Here is a 19,277-nt window from a genome sequence, read left to right as displayed (position 1 = left end):
TAACGACAATGACCTCGTGGGGTGAGAAGAGGGACAGCGATGGATGGGAGGTGAGAAGCTGGATAGCCTTGGGTCATTTCTGACGACATACTATACGATAACGTTTTTGTGCCAGTTTGGGTGATTTTTGATGACATACTATACTATGACATTTTTAGGCAATTTTTGACGACATACTGTACAGTAATGTTTTAGTGCAATTTTGGGGCCGTTTTGGACTACATACTATACTATGATGTTTTTGGGTCATTTTTGAGGACATACTATACCATGATGTTTTTTTGTGCCATTTTGAGTCATTTTTGATAACATACTATATTATGACGTTTCAGCCAAAAAGATGGAGCAATTAACATGAGTTTTATACAACTACAACCTACAAGAAAGACCTCAGACACAAGTACTGTGAAGAAACCTTCCCTTTATTGGTGTGAAGCAGTCCCATCCAAGTCAAGGTCAGAAGGGTTAAAAACAGTCAGTGCTCAAACAGACCAAACCAGATTTTCTCCACACCCGGATGGATCTAGTGGGGTGGGATTCATAGAGTGGTACTGGGTGCAGACGTACAAAACACCTCGCTAAAGAAGCGAGAGGGGTTCCACAGAAAATGTATATTTAAAAAAAAAAAAAAAAAAGACTTCACTTTACTCCAAACCACATTCACTGCTTTTACTGAAACACTACAGCAGTACCAGAACTTTCTCTGGGAGGTAGGAAGGGGTCAGAGGGTGGAGGTGTGGATGTGTGTAAAGAGGAGGGGGTGTGTTTACACAAACTGAGGGGGTAAAAATCTTGGGTGTCAAAACCACATTGATGACAGTTAAGGAGAAAAACAAGGTTATCTTTTTATTTTTTTTTAACGGATGCTTTAGATTGTTTTACGAGGAGGAGGGCTTGAGCGGGCCAAAAGTGCTCCCCCTCCCTATGTGTTGGTTTATTTGTTTGCTGTCTCCATGGTGATCACCAGTTAACCATGGAGTCCTTTACCATATTTGTTGCTGCTGCTACGGCATTCTTACTTGGCGTTGGCGGAGCTGCTGAGCATTTTGCGGACTGCCTGAGCGATGGCGTCACGGTCGATGCCAAAGATTCGCAGTAGCTCGTGGGGCTTGCCGCTGCGGGGCACCTGGGAAACTGCCAGGCGGTGGACGGTGAAGCCGGTCTCATTCACGACCGCAGAGCACACTGCCTCACCTAGACCACCTGAGTAATTGGAATAAACAGCAGTCAGGACTAATGATTAAAGGGTCAGTTCACCCAAATCACACACTGAAAAAAAATGTTTCTTTTCTAGAATTTCTCTCTTATAATCATTTCTCCTTTCGATTTCCACCTTCCTGTTGTCTTAAATCTCTCGCACCTTCATATGCATTTCAGCTCTGCAGTGATGTGATGTGTAGTGACAAGATGGGTAAAGACCTTCCCTGTCTTTCTCACCCCTCCTGTCTCACTGTCACCCCCCTCCCTCAAGACTCTCCTCGGCCTCTATCCTCTCTCTTCTCTCACTCATTTCCTTTTAACTTCTGACGCTCAACTGTCATTCAGACATTTTGACTGAGTGAACATGAAAGCTGAGGAATGAGAAAGTCATTACATGTTCTCAGTCCTTCTTCACTACGAAATATTTCCCAGCCTTCGGTGATGCAGCTACCAACTGGTGTGTGAGAGAGTCAAAGAAAGAGGCATGCAATATGCCTGACAGTATATTGTGCAAATAAAATCTATGCTTTGACTTTCTTGAGTGTTCATGTCGGAATGACACATGACGCTTCATTGCCTGCACGTACGCAAACATTTTCTCAGGGTTATTTTTGTGTGTAACTACATGCCGTAGTCTGACAATCCAATGCATTATTGAAATTTTAGACCTTCTTGCAGCTGGGGAAAATATAAAGAGTGCAGAAGGTGGTGTGACCGCTCTGGAAAAAGTTTGGAAAAGATAAATTCTTTGAAATAACACATTTTGTCACCATGTTGTTACAACCCGTAGTATTTCAAAGTTGCAAACAGCTAAGATCTGGTGTCATAAATCCTTGTACTTAATTAATTTCTTATATAATAATACTTAATATACTTATTAATACTTCTTATATAAACTTGCAAAACAGTTTAACACTTACTGCACTACTGTGCCCAGTAGTATAGTACTATGTAGTCATCCATCCATCCATCCATTCATATTTAAGCGTAATGCCTTTTTAGCCCATCCCACATGGGATTACATGACACTGATATTTAACAACAATCCTTCAGGTACAAAACAAAATGTGGAGAAGAAAAAGAAAAGAAACAAGCAAATTTAACACAAAACAAAAAACTGACATGCTCAGTGAACTGCTCACACGAGAAACCATCAACCACTGAGAGATTATTCACAACAAAGAGCCCTTTCGCTCTCCTCCCAGGCTTTTTCAAGATAACTGGCTTATGGCTTATGAATCTTCCATATTTTCAACATCGATATCTAGTTTCATCTTTCTACATAAAGCATCATACAGTTCACAATAAAAAGTAAACAAAATGGAACTCTTTTCCTATATTGTTTACACAGCACATTTAACAGATCTGCTTTTCCTCTTCAATATAAACATACTGTTCAGTTTCAGCAATTAAAGGAAACATACCAGATCTCAGCTGAGCAAAGAATCTTGCTTTTGAGACAAAAAAGAATTAAAAAGAACAAAAAGAATTAGTATGTTTAATTTATGGGGAGCCGCATTGGTGCTGGGCTTTACCGGTGAGTGTTTCTCTGAATAATTACACTGTTTTTCTGTTCATATTCTCATATAATCTGGTACCTAAAAAGTAAACCATCATTCATCAGACTTTTTCAAAAGACTGATAAAAGAAATCCTCTTTATATTATCTAACTGAAGACAATCTAACAGGTCACAACAGGACCTTAACTTTTCCTTCCTTCATTTGACTTTTTCACCAAAATAAAATGAATTACAACTAAATAAGGAGGGATATTGCCCTATGCACTAAGCACACCGTTTACCCATCTGTTCAACTCATCCCCCTGTTCCCTGGATACCACTTGGTTTCTACCCTCTGTCATGTGCCAACACACACAAATATACACACCAAAAACACTTTTTCTTTGTATTTGCAGACATATTATAACTCCTGCAAACCTTTTACATTTCCACTTGCATGTAATCAACTACTGACATGAAACAGAATTTGGGTGTGTATGTGTATTGGAGTGTGTGTGACCAAACAGTGTCGTCTCCCCTTCTTTTTGTTTGACTCTATCATGGCAAACAGACATAATAATCTCAGTAAGTGGAGAGAATGGCTAGAACAAGGACAACAAAAACAGACACAAAACATAAAAGGAGAGACAGAGAAAGCCAATTCTGGACACTTGTTTTTGTCATGCTGGTACTGTATGTAGGTCAGCGAGAGCCCAAAGGCCGACGCTGAAATTAAGAAACTCTGACAGGCTCTGCCAGCTCCTCCACCCCTCCCCCTTCATATACTGTTTTTATCCATTTCACCTTTTCTATATCTTCCATCTCTTCATACCCACAATGTTCAACACGATTCTCTGCCACACACAGAATCCCTATACCTGTCATCTTCCTCCCCTCCTCACGCTGCTCTTCTCTCTCCTCAGTCTCCTGCCTCTTCAGAGCTTCTCTGTCTGCAGACAGACCTTTTGTCCTTTGCAGCTGCAGGCATTTTTATTCATGAGCACAAACACGCAAGCAACTGTATAACAATCCTTATGCCTGCTAGTTAAGGCTGCCCTGTTAATGCAAAAGACTCCACACAGATGTGACTGTCCTGATTTTAATTGGACTTGATTCAGTAGAGTTATGCAGTAGAGTGGCTCTTTGTATAGCTCTATATCGTTTGAACCTGTTGAAATGTATAATGTTTAATTTATTGAAGAGCGTCATTGTATGTATGTGGCATCATGTAGCAACGTTACGTGTCCAGAAATGGAACCATGTGTTTCTGGCTTCATCTTTATCAGAGGGACAATATAAATCAATCCAAGATCAAATCATAATTTCAGGAATATACCGCAGGAAACAAATGTAATTCTCACTGATATCGCTTCTCTGTGCTTCTAAAATCAGACTTAAAATTAATGTGATGTTTTAGTTTTTAAAATCATTTGTTGGTGAGTCTGTGGCAGAAAGATACAGGATAGACACACATGATAAAAGTATCTCCCCGTAAGGTGAAATGCAATATGTTCTCTCAGGTTAAGAATCGGTGCATTCTAATACCCATACTACCATACTGTACAGTCCGATTGGTTATATTTTGCAGTATGACAGCCTGCATGATTTTCTGGCTATTCTGACCCACAATCCTCTGCACAGCGGAAGGTACGTCACATCGACCAAGTCACAGACAGTTGACAGCCTGCTGACAGCTGACAGAAGCCACAATGACTAAACTCAATTGATGCAGTAATAACTTACAAGTTCAAACAACATATTTTAAAAAGTAACAACAGTTAATGCTAAGTGATACCTTTTACATTGGCTGCATTTCAGATCGCAACTCTTTACTTTTTAATTACATTTTTGGGGGGGCAGGGGCTTTCATCACCACTAGTTCTCAGATATTGGCTAGGTGTGTAATAGCCTTATGAGCGAGGGGGTCAGGATTCAAGGCGCAATATTAAGTTGAAGTAGTATGACCCAAATGTATGAATACTCCATGCAGCAGTATGCATTTTGCTCGGCTGTAGTATGCGATTCAATAAATTCAGCTATATCTGTTTTTTGTTCTCCACATTCGATCCACTTTTGGAAAGTTATTTGTGACTCCTTACCTTCAGTGTAGTGATCCTCCACTGTGATGATACGTCCTCTGGTGGCCCTGGCATTTTCGATGATGGTCTTGGAGTCCAGGGGTTTGATGGTGAACGGGTCAATCACACGGATGTTAATTCTCTCTGAGGGAGGAGCGTGGAGGGAGGAGGGAGGACAATGTACCTCAGTCAATGATAGTTGATATAAATACTGTATACTTTCATGCTGACATGGGTTCATTTCTTTAATTTTTTCTTTCTTTATACCTTTCTTCAGCTGTTCAGCAGCAGCCAGAGCCTCATGGAGGGTCACTCCTGCTCCAATCACAGTCATGTGGTCGTCATTGGTTTTATACACAACCTGAAAGGGAAAGGTAGAGATACTTTGCAGTTGGACTCCATAAGGAAACATGCACAGTGAAATACCAGAAGGAAAATGAAGGATAAATGTGGTTGTGGAAAAACGCTGCTACAAACCTTGGCTTGACCAACATGGAAGTCCTCATTGCAGTTGTAGATGATGTTGTTCTCTGGGCGGCTCGTTCTGATGAAACACAAACCCTGAAACAAACCAAAACTTATTTACACAGCTCTATACATTTAGATTATTCTTTTCAGGTTGTCAATTATCAATATTTATTAATTTCTTACCTTTGTGTTGGCAGCAAGCTCCACAGCTTTCTCAGTAGAGACACCATCGCTGGGGTAGAAGACGGTTGCCGTGGGAATGGCTCTAAACATGGCCAGATCCTCCAGACCCATCTGAGAGGGTCCGTCCTCACCTAAATATACACACACATCAGAACCAGACTAAAGTCAACTAAAGCAAGGCTTGCATGTTAAATGTAGACTGGAAATCTAATTCTGGTAGACGAGCATGCATTCAGTCTGGAAAAGTGTGCATGCAATGTACCTGGCGATGTGGAGGAGAAGGAGAAAGGGAAGGAGGAGGAAGAGGTGAAAGAGAATCAGGCCGCTCTGTCATCACCTCCATGACACAGAGACAGTGAGGGGGAGGAGGAGGAGGGGGAGGAGGAAGAGTGCTGATACCAGGAGAGGAAGATAGACAACAGAATGAAGGAGGAGGTGAGAAGATGGGGGAAGAAAAGTTCAGGATCAATAAAATTAAAACTGAGACACACTGAGGAGAAGTTCAACCCACTGCAGGGACATTAAAGCAGCAACAACATCTGATAAAGGAATTAAATCTCCCCTGCAGGCAGCTTGTTTAGCAGTTAAAATGATGCAAGATGCATTGTGAACGTTTTGGAGCTACTTTGACAGAGCTACTCATTTAAAAAATATTATCAGTCGGTCGTTATATCCGTCAGTGGTTTGAGTCTCACCAAAAGCATTTCAGTATGTGCCAAACTGGATTTAAGAAAAGAAGTGGGAGGAAAGGCGGGTCACAGTGAAGGTCATAATGACATAATATCTACTTTAGTGGCCGGCATACAAGATAGCTCCACCTTTAAAAGCACAGCGTGGGATATAGATGCTAACAAAACGTTCACTTCCCTGAGTTATTATAATATCCTGAATGTCATTCTACAATCTTCCTAATCCTACAAAATGCCTCCTACTGCAACCATAAATGTACTGTATAACAATGATACATTACTGTTAACGGTAAAAGTCCAAAAAAGCAAAAGGACATTAAAATAAAACAATGAAAGGTCAAAGGTCAGTTCTTTCAGGTCATTACTGGTGAAAAGAGAGATAGGAACTGACCAATAGAGACACCACAGTGGGAGCCGCAGAGGTTGATGTTGCTCTCAGAGATGGCGGCCATGCGGAGCTGGTCGTAGGCCCGGGAGAAGAACGTGGCGAAGGTGCTGGCAAACACCACGTTACGGTCCCGTGTGGCACAGCCCATCGCCACGCTCACCTGGAAGGGTAAAGACAGAGCGAGAAAGGAGGGAAAAGGAAGAGTTACAAAACTGGCAACAATTTGGCACTAAATTTAGTACAGACATCTTTGGCCCCAAGAGGATACGTCTGCTGACTTTGGTGATGCCCAGACGTTTCATCTAGGACCACCATGAGTTTGACTTTGGTTCTTGGTGAAATATCTCAGCTTTACAGACTCTGTGTGTGGAAAGGTAAAAAAGTCTGGCAAGGTGACAACTTCTGCAAACACAAACTGCGGTTCAACTTGCAACTAATTGTTCTTTAGCTGCACTTTGACAGCATGCTGATGTTAGCATTTAGCTAAAAATACAGTTTTGTTAGGATAAGCCGTCAGACAAATTTTACTTTACACATTTTACACCGCAGTACATTCAGTACATGCAAAATTGATTACTCATTTATGAGATCAAAACAAGTTTAAGATGTGATACAATGTCAAGAGGATGTTCAACAGATAGAAATGCAGATATCAAAATTAATTAAATTCATAATATAAAGTACTTTTTGAAATAGTCGCAAAACATGATTCTACCATTGCAGCATGAAAAGAAAATTCACTCTATTATCCCAGGACCTCGCTGTAATGTAGCTTTCACTGTTATTAAAAGACTCTGAAAAGCCCACAGAGCACATAATAACACACATTTTATGTTAAATCATGATAATGCTGACTTTTAGTAAATTTAGTCAGACAATGATGTCAGATGTTAATAAAACAAGAAAGTGAACACCAAAAGATGGGTAATGCCTGAAGTGTGAAGTGTGACACACAAAGAACCAAAATCAGAGGGGAAATCAACATGAGAAAAATGATACTTATGTTATGACATAAAATGAACCTGATATCTTATATATTGCCAAAATGTATGCATTTTACTTATTAAAATTTAAATTTTAGCCGTCTATATGATCCCAAACCTCTCCCGCCATCTGAGACTTGAGAGCTCATGTCTCTCTCTCACCATGTTCTGCTCTGCGATGTGACACTCAATGTAGCGGTTTGGGTGTTCGTTCTTAAAGAGCTCGGCAAAGGTGGAGTTTTTGGTATCTCCATCTAGAGCCACCACATGGTCGTTGTAACGTCCCAGCTTGGCCAGAGCCATACCGTATGCCTTCCTCGTAGCGATCTGGTTACACAGGGACAAACAGACAACCACTTAGTAGGTACTCCAATGTGGCTGAAACTGTATTCTGTCTAAAAAGTATTAAATTTGTTTAGGCAAAAATAACACACAATTTAAGCCAAAATGATGACTTTCTAAAGCTTATTGAAGACATCTGAGCTGGTCTGCCATCACTGATCATACCTTGTCTCCGGGTTTGTAGCTGGGTGCACTCGGCATGCGGATGTTTCGGAGGCTGACAGGTGATGTGTCCTCGTTGGGCGGAGCAGGATAGAGGCGTTTGTTACAGCTGATAATGCGGCTCTGCAGCTCCTTGATCACGCTGTCGGCCATGTCTTTGGGCAGGGGTTTACCGTGCCAGCCCATCTTATCCTCAGCCACTGAAAGACACATAAACACAACTGAGGACCACAGCAAACAACTATAACTTACATTGTACAGTATGATACACAAAAATAGGTTATTAGTGGAAGTGGAAGTGATTAAACAACCTTTTTTCATAACAAAAATTAAGATGGTGCCAAACAGAAAGCTTGACACCTTATGTGATCAAAGTTGCTGCATATGTTTTCAAATTGTCTTAAGTCCATGAACTAAAAGTGGCAGATATAGTACAGTCAAAAGGATAGTGTAATCCTGTGAGGATTAGGAGGTTTATAAGTGGTCACACAAAAGAAAACTAGCGTACTAAATTTTAATGTCTTTAGAGTATAATGAGTGCTAACACAGAAATTCCAACATTGGCAAAAGGAGTCCTTAGCACCTGCATATATGACACCTTTTATGACGCACAGCAGCAGAAGGAAAGTTTTAGCACTGGGCTCTCCTCTGTGTTTCTGGGACATTTGTGGTCTTACAGACCCCCTCCAGACATGTTTTAAAGTATATAAAAATACTTGCACTAATACAACAGTGTTCCCACATATTAGTTAAAAAAGCTCTGAAAATGGGCTAAAAGCAGATCAACTCCGTCCCTCAAGAAATTCTGGATCACGCATCCGTCCCTTCTTCCCTAAACCAATGCTTGCACTACGTTGACCGGTGCAAGAGCGCACCAAGATGGCTAAAGTACAGTTTGTATAGTTATGCTTACACATTTTAGGGGCAGAAGAAAAACACATTTTTGAGTTAGGCGTTCCTACAGCAACCAGGAACTTGTCAGTGAACAACCAACAGACCAAATAGTAGTAAGAAAATTGGTAGTACAAAAAACAAGTAGTATGAAAATTTAAGTCATAAGAGGAAAGACATCATATTTTCTTCTTGCAACAACCAAATAAGTGACTAATTAATGGAGATTCCTATTTTGATGTTCACAGACGACTGAAGGGCGTTTATATAAAATGCTGACATACCTAAAACTATAAAGCACATATATTCGGTAATCCTTCACAGGAATCTCCTCCACATCTATGCATGTGTTTAACATAAACTATGGCCAGCTGTCACACTCAAAACACTCGTCCACTTCAGTGAGTCCCAACAGGCGACTCAAACATCAGAAGGTAAGATTTGGGAGGCCACAGGCTTACTGTATAAAAACATCTTACACGTACAAAGACAGACTCCTCTCTTAGACACACACACACACGCACACGCACACGCACACACACACACGCACACACACGCTGCTTTTATAACAACTTTCTTTTTATCTCTGTCCCTCACAAACGCATGTGGTCATACACACTGCCCCTAAACCGCTATGACAACACATGCACAATGGGCTGTTGCTGGGAGTGTATCCTACACATTCTGAGGGATTACCCAGCTGCAGCAGCTAAAGCACTAAAGCGCTCCCTGGATTATGGCGAGTTAGGGCCCCTTTGCGCTGACGGCGAGTTCCCGGGGCAGTTAAGAAAACTTCTGACAGAAATATTATTCCCAGTCAGTTGCCACCGGTTTACTGAGTCATCATCTAGAAACAGGTCTATGAAGCACCCAGTGCCATGGTTATGAAATATGGCATGCTTTAACAAATACTCTGAATTTTTCTGCTTGAAATGTGTTATGTCACTGAGAGCTTGATATCCAAATTTGCAACAGAGACATCTAGACACAAAATAATGACAAAACTGTTATTAATTAAGATGAAAAATGTCATTTTTATCCATGTTGCACATTCACCAGCTGAAATCCTCTATCCACTATTAAGGAATTATTGTGTAATCAAAAAAGAAACACAGCATGTTAGAACTTAATTTACTCTACATTTAAGAGGATCAAACCACACTGATATTTGATTTCACATACTGTGGAGCACTGTGTGTGTGTGTGTGTGTGTGTGAGTATGTGTGTGTGCCTGATAATGGTACCTGGGATGCCCTTGCCCTTGATAGTCTTTGCAATAATGGCAAGTGGCTGGTGGCGGGGCTGACTCAGCACCTTACACAGCTCCTCCACACTGTGGCCGTCCACAATGATTGCATGCCAGCTGGGAAAACAAAAGAGATTAAACTTTAAATGCAGTCCTACATGTGTGTTTCTATGAATGAATTAAACTCTGGCTGACATAAATAATAATAATGATAATCAATAATCATCATTGATTATCAAAGTTGCTGCTGATTAATTTTCTTTGGGCTGATTACTAAAGTATTTATTTCATCATTTTGGCACTTAAGGACTAACACTCACTTCACACTTCAGATGCGCAAATACTTCACAGCCTCTCACCCACCTTCCTGTGCACACACTCCCCCTCTGACACCCCCCCCCCGCTCACCCAAAGGCCTCGCAGCGTCGCTGGTACTTCTCCACATGGTGCTGGAGTGGAGCCGGGTCGCTCTGACCCAGGCGGTTGATGTCCAAAATTGCCACCAGGTTGTCGAGCTGGTAGTATGAGGCGAAGGCCATGGCCTCCCACACTGAGCCCTCAGACAGCTCTCCATCACCCAGCAGGCAGAACACCCGGTAGCTACAAACAGAGAGAGTCAATTCAGAGATTATACGAAGAGACGTGTTAGAAAGAGATGAATAAATAGTTCAGAGGGGTAATTTTCCATATCGGCTCCATTTTCCCTCTTGGCACATCCACCCATCTCCTGATTCCTCCTCTAGGGTTCAATGTGACAGCTGACCCTCACACCTCAACACACACAAACAGACAGACTCACAAACACACACTCCACTCTCCCCCCACTGCGCTCTGATCATCCTCACTAGTTGCTCCCGTGGCGTAACGTCTCCTGACAGCTTTCCAGTCAAATAGACACATTCTCATTAAAGCTGGAAGATAGGCCGAGACATGGCGCATTACACCATGCATTCCAACCCCGAGAAAAACACACGGCACAGAAAGACAAGAGAGGAAGAAGGGAAGAAAGAGGGGAGAGGAATTCCACAGAGGTGGAGATGGAGAGAGGGAGACAAAAGAGGTAGAGGGAGAAAAAAAATCCAGTTAGACTGATCTCAAAAGGTGGATTTCTGAAATGTGTCGCCTGTCCTCTGAAACTATCCTTACTGATATATAATGGTGCACTGAAAAAAATCTGGCAAAATAGCTGGCTTTTGCTCATCATTCAAGTTCTCTAAAATATAGAGAATTATTATTATTAATTATTAATAGTTAGAAAGAATCTAGAATTTATTTCAGTTCAGTAGTATCAGCAGGTTAAAATAAGACATATAGTAAGAGTAGTTGTTAAAATCAAATGGCAAATAACTCATCTGTTATTATCTGGTTTTTAAATATATTTACAGTATATATTTATTTATTTTTAAAATCCTTTATTGCCTGAGAATTATTAGGATAATTAAACTCTAAGTTTGCATTCAAGGAATTATATAATCTCAGTATTGTTTTAAATCATCTTCAGATCACTTAATCATATCTGGGAGACAAAAAACACATTGAAAGACATAGTGAAAAGTGACTATAGGTCTTTTTTAGATTTGTATAAAAGCTGTGTTTTGTGTCATTGAAATATAGATTAAAATTACACAAATTACTTGTCCTTCAGGTATTTGCTATAATTATTTTCCTTGCAAATGTGCATGTGTATAAAAGATCTTATGTTCCAGTCTCTACAGTATGTTTAACATAGATGATAAAGTCATCAAAAGTCTGTATTCCTTTCAATTCTGAGGTTCTGAGGTATACAAAATTGTAAGTATCATTTGTAAACACACACACACAGACACACACACACACACACACACACACACACACACACACACACACACACACACACACACACACACACACAAACACACAGTCTGAAGGGCATCCAGTACAACTACAGTAGGTTGAGGCAGTGCTTCAGCTACAGGACTAAAGTAACCACTCAGCAGGGATGAGGATGTGTGTGTGTGTGTGTGTGTGTGTGTGTGTGTGTGTGTCTGTGTGTCTGTGTGTCTGTGTACTTCTGTTTCATCCCATCTTTGCAAGGTGAGAATAACCGATTAAGACATGGTGATACCTCTACTTGAGAACAGTCCAGACCCATCCAACTGGCACGTGCGCGCACACTCACACACACACACACACACACACACACACACACACACACACCACACACATATATATACAATTTGTGTCACACACAACCTGCCAACACAAAACCAATGAAGAGGAAACTTCCAGCTGATACACTTGCTGTTGGGTTGCATTGTCTCCTGGGTTTGGTGCAAAAGCATAAAAGAGCATGAGGAGGTACCCTGCATGTGTTTAATCCAATAATTTTCTATTTCCACATTTGTAACTGCAGAGTATTGAACCAGAGTCCCAACAAGCAATGAACAGAGTCAGTTATTCACTCTGCTCATAAGCACATTTGACAGATTCATTCATGTATCTTATTTTAATAAGCCACACCTTTAGAATAGTAAAAATATACGTGACATATTCCTGCTGCTGCACTCCTGTAGATCCTCCAGTGCAAGTTGTGCATATGTGTGCGTGCCTCTAGGAGGGGTTGATATGGTCGCCATTCAGCAGTTTTTGTCTTAGATTATGTTATGAAACAAGTGATACAGCCTTCTACACTGAGTGCTTAGCCGTTATGATGCAGTGAATCGGCCTGTCAAGCTGCTCAGAGCATCACAGGGGAAATGCATACGCCCTTCTTCATGCACGCATGACCACACACGGCGTCCACAATCACATACAGAGCATGCAATATAATCTACCGTGCATATATAGATGCAACGGAAGCACAGTGTAGGATTTTGCCACTTTTTGGGTGATAGGATGGGAGTAAAGGGTGAGGCAAATGAGGGAGGAGCTGTGCTCTCGCATGTGTAATTATTAGAGCGGAAACAAATCGAGTGCACACAGAATGCAGAGTGAGAGATATGAAGGGCAGCCAACTCAGACTGCAAGTATGGCATTTCCTCACCGCCTGTTTCACTGCATCTAATGTGTGTGAAACCCCCCCCCAAAAAAAACAAATTTGTCTTTAAAATGTCTCCCTCTGTTCTACTCACAGTGAAATTTGTCAAACCATGAGAAAAAAAATGAGCTCGGCTCAGACGCTTTTGTCTCACATCCATTTTCGATGAAAATGTGAATGGCATGTGCTCTCTCCATTGTTGGAGCCACATGGCTGGAAACCATGTGGCGCTTTCTAGATCACACTAGAACAAAGGAGACACACCAGGACTGATCTGCATTCAGTTGAGTAGGAGATGACAATGGCACATTTCAGGTCTGTTAATCTATTGTGACATAAATATGTTTAATAAGAAAGAAGGGAAAATGGAAAGAAAGACAGACAGAAAGACAGAAAGAAAGAAAGAGTGAGCTGCAGACATGTGCACTATTTTTCAATTTTAATAAAATCAATTACTCTCAATCTATGAATTTTAATTCCACCTTTGTGGAAAGGTTCAGCTGATCAGAGGTCAGATCTCCTGGTGCTCTGAGTGGCTTCCTACATTTCAACCCAGGTTAGACCTGTCAGCTGCGGTTTGATCCAGAGCTAAAGGCTGAAATGTCACATGTCAGCATGGCCCACTGCAGCGTACATTATGTCATGCTGCAGTGTGTTCATACTATCTACCTTAATATATGCGGACACAAACTAGGCTGCGGTGCTCCTACATGTATGTCTTCTGCATGTTGGAGAGTCTCTGTGTCACATTATGTGTGTGTGTGTGTGTGTGTGTGTGTGTGTGTGTGTGTGTGTTACCTGGCCTTGTCAAAGTATTTCCCAGTGTAGGCCATTCCACAGGCAGCTCCAAGCCCCTGACCCAGAGATCCAGTGGCCACATCCACAAACTGCTGCTTCTGTTAGCACACACACAGAACATGTATCTTACTCTACAGAGTGCAGGAGTGTTCAAGTTTGCGAACAGAAAGAGTGAAGTGCAGTGAAAGGATTATTTTTCTTAACATCCAAGAAAAAAGGTCATGTTGTGGAGACAGCAGCAACAGTCTGCGTCTCGCAGTGTGTCAGTATCTGGGTTATGTGAACACAATGTCTTATTAATGTCTGCAGCAGAGGAGAATGGAGGCAAGGACAGCCCATCTCTGTCACACAAGAACATCTTTGTCACCATGTTCCTGCCTGCATACAGTTTGTCTGTCATCTAAGTACATGTGTTCATCACTCCAAATAAACAGAACTTGCAGCAAATTATAAAGTAGTTATTCACACAGTTTTGGGCGTGAGAAGTAAAACAATCCAGTACTTAAGAAGGAGAAGGGCAAATACTACAGAAATGCAGGAAAACTGAAATCTTAACTTGTGTGCTGCAGAAAGATATTTATATTTCCTTTTCCACTATCCTATTTATCTTGCAGTCCCATCAGATGGTCTCAGTCACCAGGTCAGGAACTACTGTTCCAATATTGTAATGCTGGAAAGATAAAAGTATCCTAAATCGCTAAAGGGAATTTAAAAAGCTGCATCTTTGAAAGTTTCAGTATCCAGTGATAGATATTTCCTATGTCATGTCAAATCAATGTGTTAAGATTCCTAGATGTCAACGTTTGCCTCAAAGAGCTCCAAGCACGCAGTTTAACAGATGGCTACATGCAGAAAGAGGCTGGAAGCAAAGTTAAACTTAACCTTAAGCACAAAACATTAGCAAAATGATCTTTAAGTTGATAAAAAATATAATGAAACAGGCAGCTTAAGGAGCTTTTCTGATGTGTTAATGGTTCAAGAGTGTGCTGTAAGTGTTGTCTTAATACTCATATACTGGTATGATTGTGTTTTAAATATTGACTTTCACATCTACATCTATTTGCTGCTAAAAATCAGGTAAAGTGCTCAATATTAACACACAGAGAATGGCAGTGTAATGTGTTCCTAATGCACATGTGTTGGTGTGCTGGAATAAATAACTTCCAGACCCACAACTTCCAGCAGGTGTGAATGTCACCTCACCGGCACAGGGTGTCCCTCCAGGATGGAGTCGACCTTACGGAGGTTGAGCAGCTCGCTCTCCTTCAGGTAACCCGTCTCCGCCCACACGGCGTACAGCACAGGGGCTGCATGACCCTGTGGAGGCAGGGGTCAAAGGTTAGAGTGTAAAATTACATACTGTATATCTGATTTAAGAAAAAAAATCCTTTTTGGTCAATCCACACACAAGGTATTACAGTATTGTTTGGAATTTGTCACTGGCACCTTATAGGCACAAAACACTTTAATAATAAAATATGAATGCAAAAACACATGCACATTTTTTCCAATGTGTGTCATTTTATAATTAGTCACTGAGTTGTTTTAGATGTCCCTTGTGTGTGTTGCCTCTCTGCATGCATCAGAGGAACACCTGCCAAACATATAACTGTGTGTATGTGTGTTTGTGTAAATTACCTTGGAGAGGATGAAGCGGTCATTGTTGGGATTACGGGGATCCTCAGGTCGGTATTTCATGGTATGAAAGAAGAGCACAGACATGATCTCTGCTGAACTGCAACATGATGTGGGATGACTGCAACAAAATAATGGCAAGAGATGAATTAGATATGCAACAAGTCAAACTAAAAACTCAACGTGCATCCTGATTGCTCTGTTAAAATCTATATGCATGTTCAGAGCATAGTGTCCACACACGCAGATGCAGAAGGGAGAAAAAAAGGCAGTGACAAAGTGGCAATCAGAGGCAGAGTTTGACTCTTTGTAAACCTGGATGTAGTCTGTTAATTCATGCTAGAGCAGCTGCAGTCAGGAGTTATTATGTAAGACGGACAGTACACTAGTGAGACTGAGTTTATCAGTGTCAGACAGTTCATATGTACATATACAGGATCTGTCGCTCTCAAACACACACAAGAAGGGTAAATGTTTTTTAAGGATGTTTTTCCCTCTTTCTCATACATGCAAATACACATAAATACAAGACAATAACATAATTCTACATGCAGTCCCAAACTGTTGGTCCAAGTCAAGCCAATACAACATCAAACAGGTTATAATAAGAATTTATGTCTTGAACATCATTATGCTCTTTATTTTCAAACCACATGCCAGTAATACCTCACACCTCCTCTGTGAAGGCTTTTTCCCTTACTCTCCTGAAATGTGAAATGTGGTCAAAAAAAATCAAAAATGAGAAAAAGCAAAAACCAAAACGAGGTGAAGATATAATGACACAGGCAGCTTAGGGAACTGTATAAGCATGTCCTAATGTTTGATGAAGGATGCTCTACCAGAGGGTGAAATGTGTCTGATACTATTTCTGTGGTTGCAATGTGAATGCTGACTGTGATAAAAGCACTGAATTAATAAAACATGGGATAAACGGAAGCAATGTAGGCCACCGTTTATTCTGTGTATGTTTCAGTTGTCAAACGGGAATTCCAGAACTTTAAACATTTTGATTGGCTTTAAATTAGCTCAGTACACTTATTCATACAGCCTTTGAATACCAGCACGTTTCAAATGACTTAAGGAAAAGTAGGGTACATAGATCTCAGTCACCAATATTCAATCACTGGACAAAATCAAATAGCTAACCATAATGAAAAAAGAAGTTTAACACATGATATTTTCAAACACTGTGTTGTCAAGTCATAACAGGTGAGTCTAATGTAACTTCTCTACCCTGCTAAATGCTATACTCTTTATAGCCCTTTGATAACAAGCAGAATTTATGGTTTTACGTATCCTGTAATTTAAAATTGTAATCTGTAAATTGTCATCATTGAAAAAAACCGATAACGTTGTTGTTTGTTAACTCGGGTTTTATTTTGAAATTTCTCCCCGGCTGTATTTGTCCTATTTAAATACAGTTACTTGACATTTGTGTCACCGGCGCACAGGCGCGGCGGTAGAAGCGCGTCTGTACGTCTCCCGGTCCCATTCTGCAGCCGCCGTACACCACGTCGGCCCACGAGCTGGCTGCTCGGGATCATGCACCGATCCTGCCTCTGCTCCTCCTCCGTTACATAACGGACCACAGAATAAAGGTTAAGGGAGAGCGGAACACGGTGCACCTGCAGCAATATATGCCAAACCTCCAAATCTGACACGTTTAAATAAATGTTTTTGGGAAACCTAAAATGGAATTTAGATGGGATAACCTCAAATAAATTAACTCTGACCCTTTACAACCAACAACTGTTATTTCTGGCCAAATGCGTAATTTACGCACAACGCATGATGGCACTTAACTGTTTTACGCATGCTGAAAATAAGATAAGAAAATGTTAAGTCCCTCAGTTTTGGCTCGCCACACACAGCGCAAATATTCTGATAATCTGCATCTGTAGCTTTATACCACTGATCCTCCGGCACGCAGTTTGCAGATAGTCAGTCCATCAGGAATTACTCTTGTGTAAATTCCATCCCGCGTTTCTATTTTATAATTTACCCTCGAAACAGGCAAGTGCATGAATCACACAGCAACTGGTCCAGGACGGTAGCCTTGTTTTGTCGTGTAATAAAACTCTCTTATCTCCAGATCTGTTTAATCTCCCAGGATCCCTCCTCTTACCCGCTGCCCGCTGCAGTTGTCGCCTTGATGGAGTTGATCCGAAGCCGGGTGGCGATGTTCCTGAGCGCCTGCACCGTCTGCTGGTCCGGTTTATGGTAGTCCTCCATCTGGCCAATGCACAGAAGAAAAAGCACACGCACGCACACACAAGCCGGTTAAATGGAGTGAAGAGTTAAAAGTCCCCGGTCTGCTGTCCCGAGAATAGTGGCGATGAGTGTGCAGTGGATGGTTGCAGGGGTTAAAAAGAGGCAGCGGTGTTGAACCTGACGGACAGAGAGGAGGGTGAGGGGGGCGTGTTTGCAAGCAAAGCCTATGAATATGGCTAATCTAGGGCTAAAGCAGCCTACAGTTACTTCAAACTGGCACGCATGAGCACAGCCAATAGTAGGAGGGCTTTGGGCTGAGACCAAGGCCACACGCACACTGGCAAGCTCGCACACACAGTCAGGCACGCTCTGGTCAGGGTCGCTTATTTTCAGTAGTTCTATAATGTATGTCATTACATTTTTCAGGGAATTTCAGTCAGAGAGAAAAACATGGGGGTACAATTAAACAGATAAACATCTAGTAAAGCAAACAACATACAATTTAAGATAAATTCATTATAAACTGCCAGAACTGCAAAAAATTCTGGAGCTGCATGGTGGAGCCACAGTGAATGAATTACTGTCCTCAACTTCCATCACATATAACACCTACAAAAGGGTTCTCAGTTGCTCTCACTTCATACTAATGGTCTTTCCTTGTAGTTGAACCATGTGACAGTATGGATGTGGAAACAACTTGTCATATATTTGCACCAACATCACAAAGAAACCTCCTCTAATGCATATGGTTTTGAACAAACTGATACTTTATAAAACACACTGTATGTTTGGCTTGAGCATTAATAGTTTTGTTAAAAAGTGAACCTAAGGATGCCCAACAGGCTTGTTTTTCTTTATTTAGATGTATTCAGATTGTCAATTATGTTAATATATTCAGAAATTAGCAAGCTAACCTTGAAATGTGCATATTTAAGGCATTAGGTCACTAATAATGATGCCAAGAGATTCACTAAGGGCTTAAAAACTAGCAGCTGTAAAATTTTCGACAGGACGTCACCCACACACATGAAAATTGAAGGAAGGTATTGAAATCACAACCCTGAAATGTGCATATTTAAGGCAACAGGTCACGGCTAATGATGCTAAGGAATTCACTTAGGGCTTTTTCAAAATCAGAAAAACTGTATCAGGCACAGTTGAGTATAACATGATCAGTTATCTCTTTAAGCTATCTGTACATGTCCCGTGAAGCTACAGCAATTACAAGAAGAGAGGAAGGAACAGTGACATCCAACAGGAAGGATCACACATGTCTGTAATCTTACCTTAATGACATTTGCCACTGTAGCTGACCTGATTAGCTGCAGAGCAAACTACACCTGCAACATGCTCTCTCATGTCATTCACTTAAGGACTGACACAGCTACTAGCAGACACTGATTTGTCACATCCGTGATTTGCAAGCATTGTTTCGGTTTGACACAGTCATTAAAGATTCCTTTTAGTGGACTAACCTTTTCTCTCGCT

At 41.1% G+C, this 19,277-nt stretch overlaps 1 protein-coding gene across 1 annotated transcript; it reads right to left on the bottom strand.

Annotated features, from left to right (window-relative positions):
• Positions 1-501: 501 nt before the first annotated feature.
• On the bottom strand, positions 502-17,968 carry LOC121947100 (transketolase-like). Its single transcript, XM_042492002.1, has 14 exons — positions 17,704-17,968; positions 15,582-15,699; positions 15,147-15,260; positions 13,944-14,041; positions 10,538-10,729; positions 10,128-10,246; positions 7,996-8,192; positions 7,651-7,815; positions 6,509-6,665; positions 5,429-5,559; positions 5,255-5,338; positions 5,045-5,138; positions 4,799-4,921; positions 502-1,203 (listed from the first exon to the last, which is right to left on the bottom strand). Exons 1-14 carry the CDS (start codon positions 17,808-17,810, stop codon positions 1,016-1,018), a joined length of 1,887 nt encoding a protein of 628 aa, XP_042347936.1. The 5' UTR covers positions 17,811-17,968; the 3' UTR covers positions 502-1,015.
• Between the last annotated feature and the right edge of the window lie 1,309 nt (positions 17,969-19,277).

This window comes from Plectropomus leopardus, chromosome 8 (genome assembly GCF_008729295.1).
Source record: "Plectropomus leopardus isolate mb chromosome 8, YSFRI_Pleo_2.0, whole genome shotgun sequence".
NCBI lineage: Eukaryota > Metazoa > Chordata > Actinopteri > Perciformes > Serranidae > Plectropomus > Plectropomus leopardus.
Note: the sequence above shows the minus strand (reverse complement) of the source record. Positions and strands in the feature narration are given on the sequence as shown.

Excerpts from the sequence above, each read along its gene's own strand:
- LOC121947100 (XM_042492002.1), bottom strand. The coding sequence starts at position 17,810 with ATGGAGGACTACCATAAACCGGACCAGCAGACGGTGCAGGCGCTCAGG. Across the intron at positions 15,261-15,581 it reads ACCGCTTCATCCTCTCCAAG|GGTCATGCAGCCCCTGTGCT; the intron begins GTAATTTACACA and ends CTGCCTCCACAG. Across the intron at positions 5,560-6,508 it reads CCACTGTGGTGTCTCTATTG|GTGAGGACGGACCCTCTCAG; the intron begins GTCAGTTCCTAT and ends GTGTATATTTAG.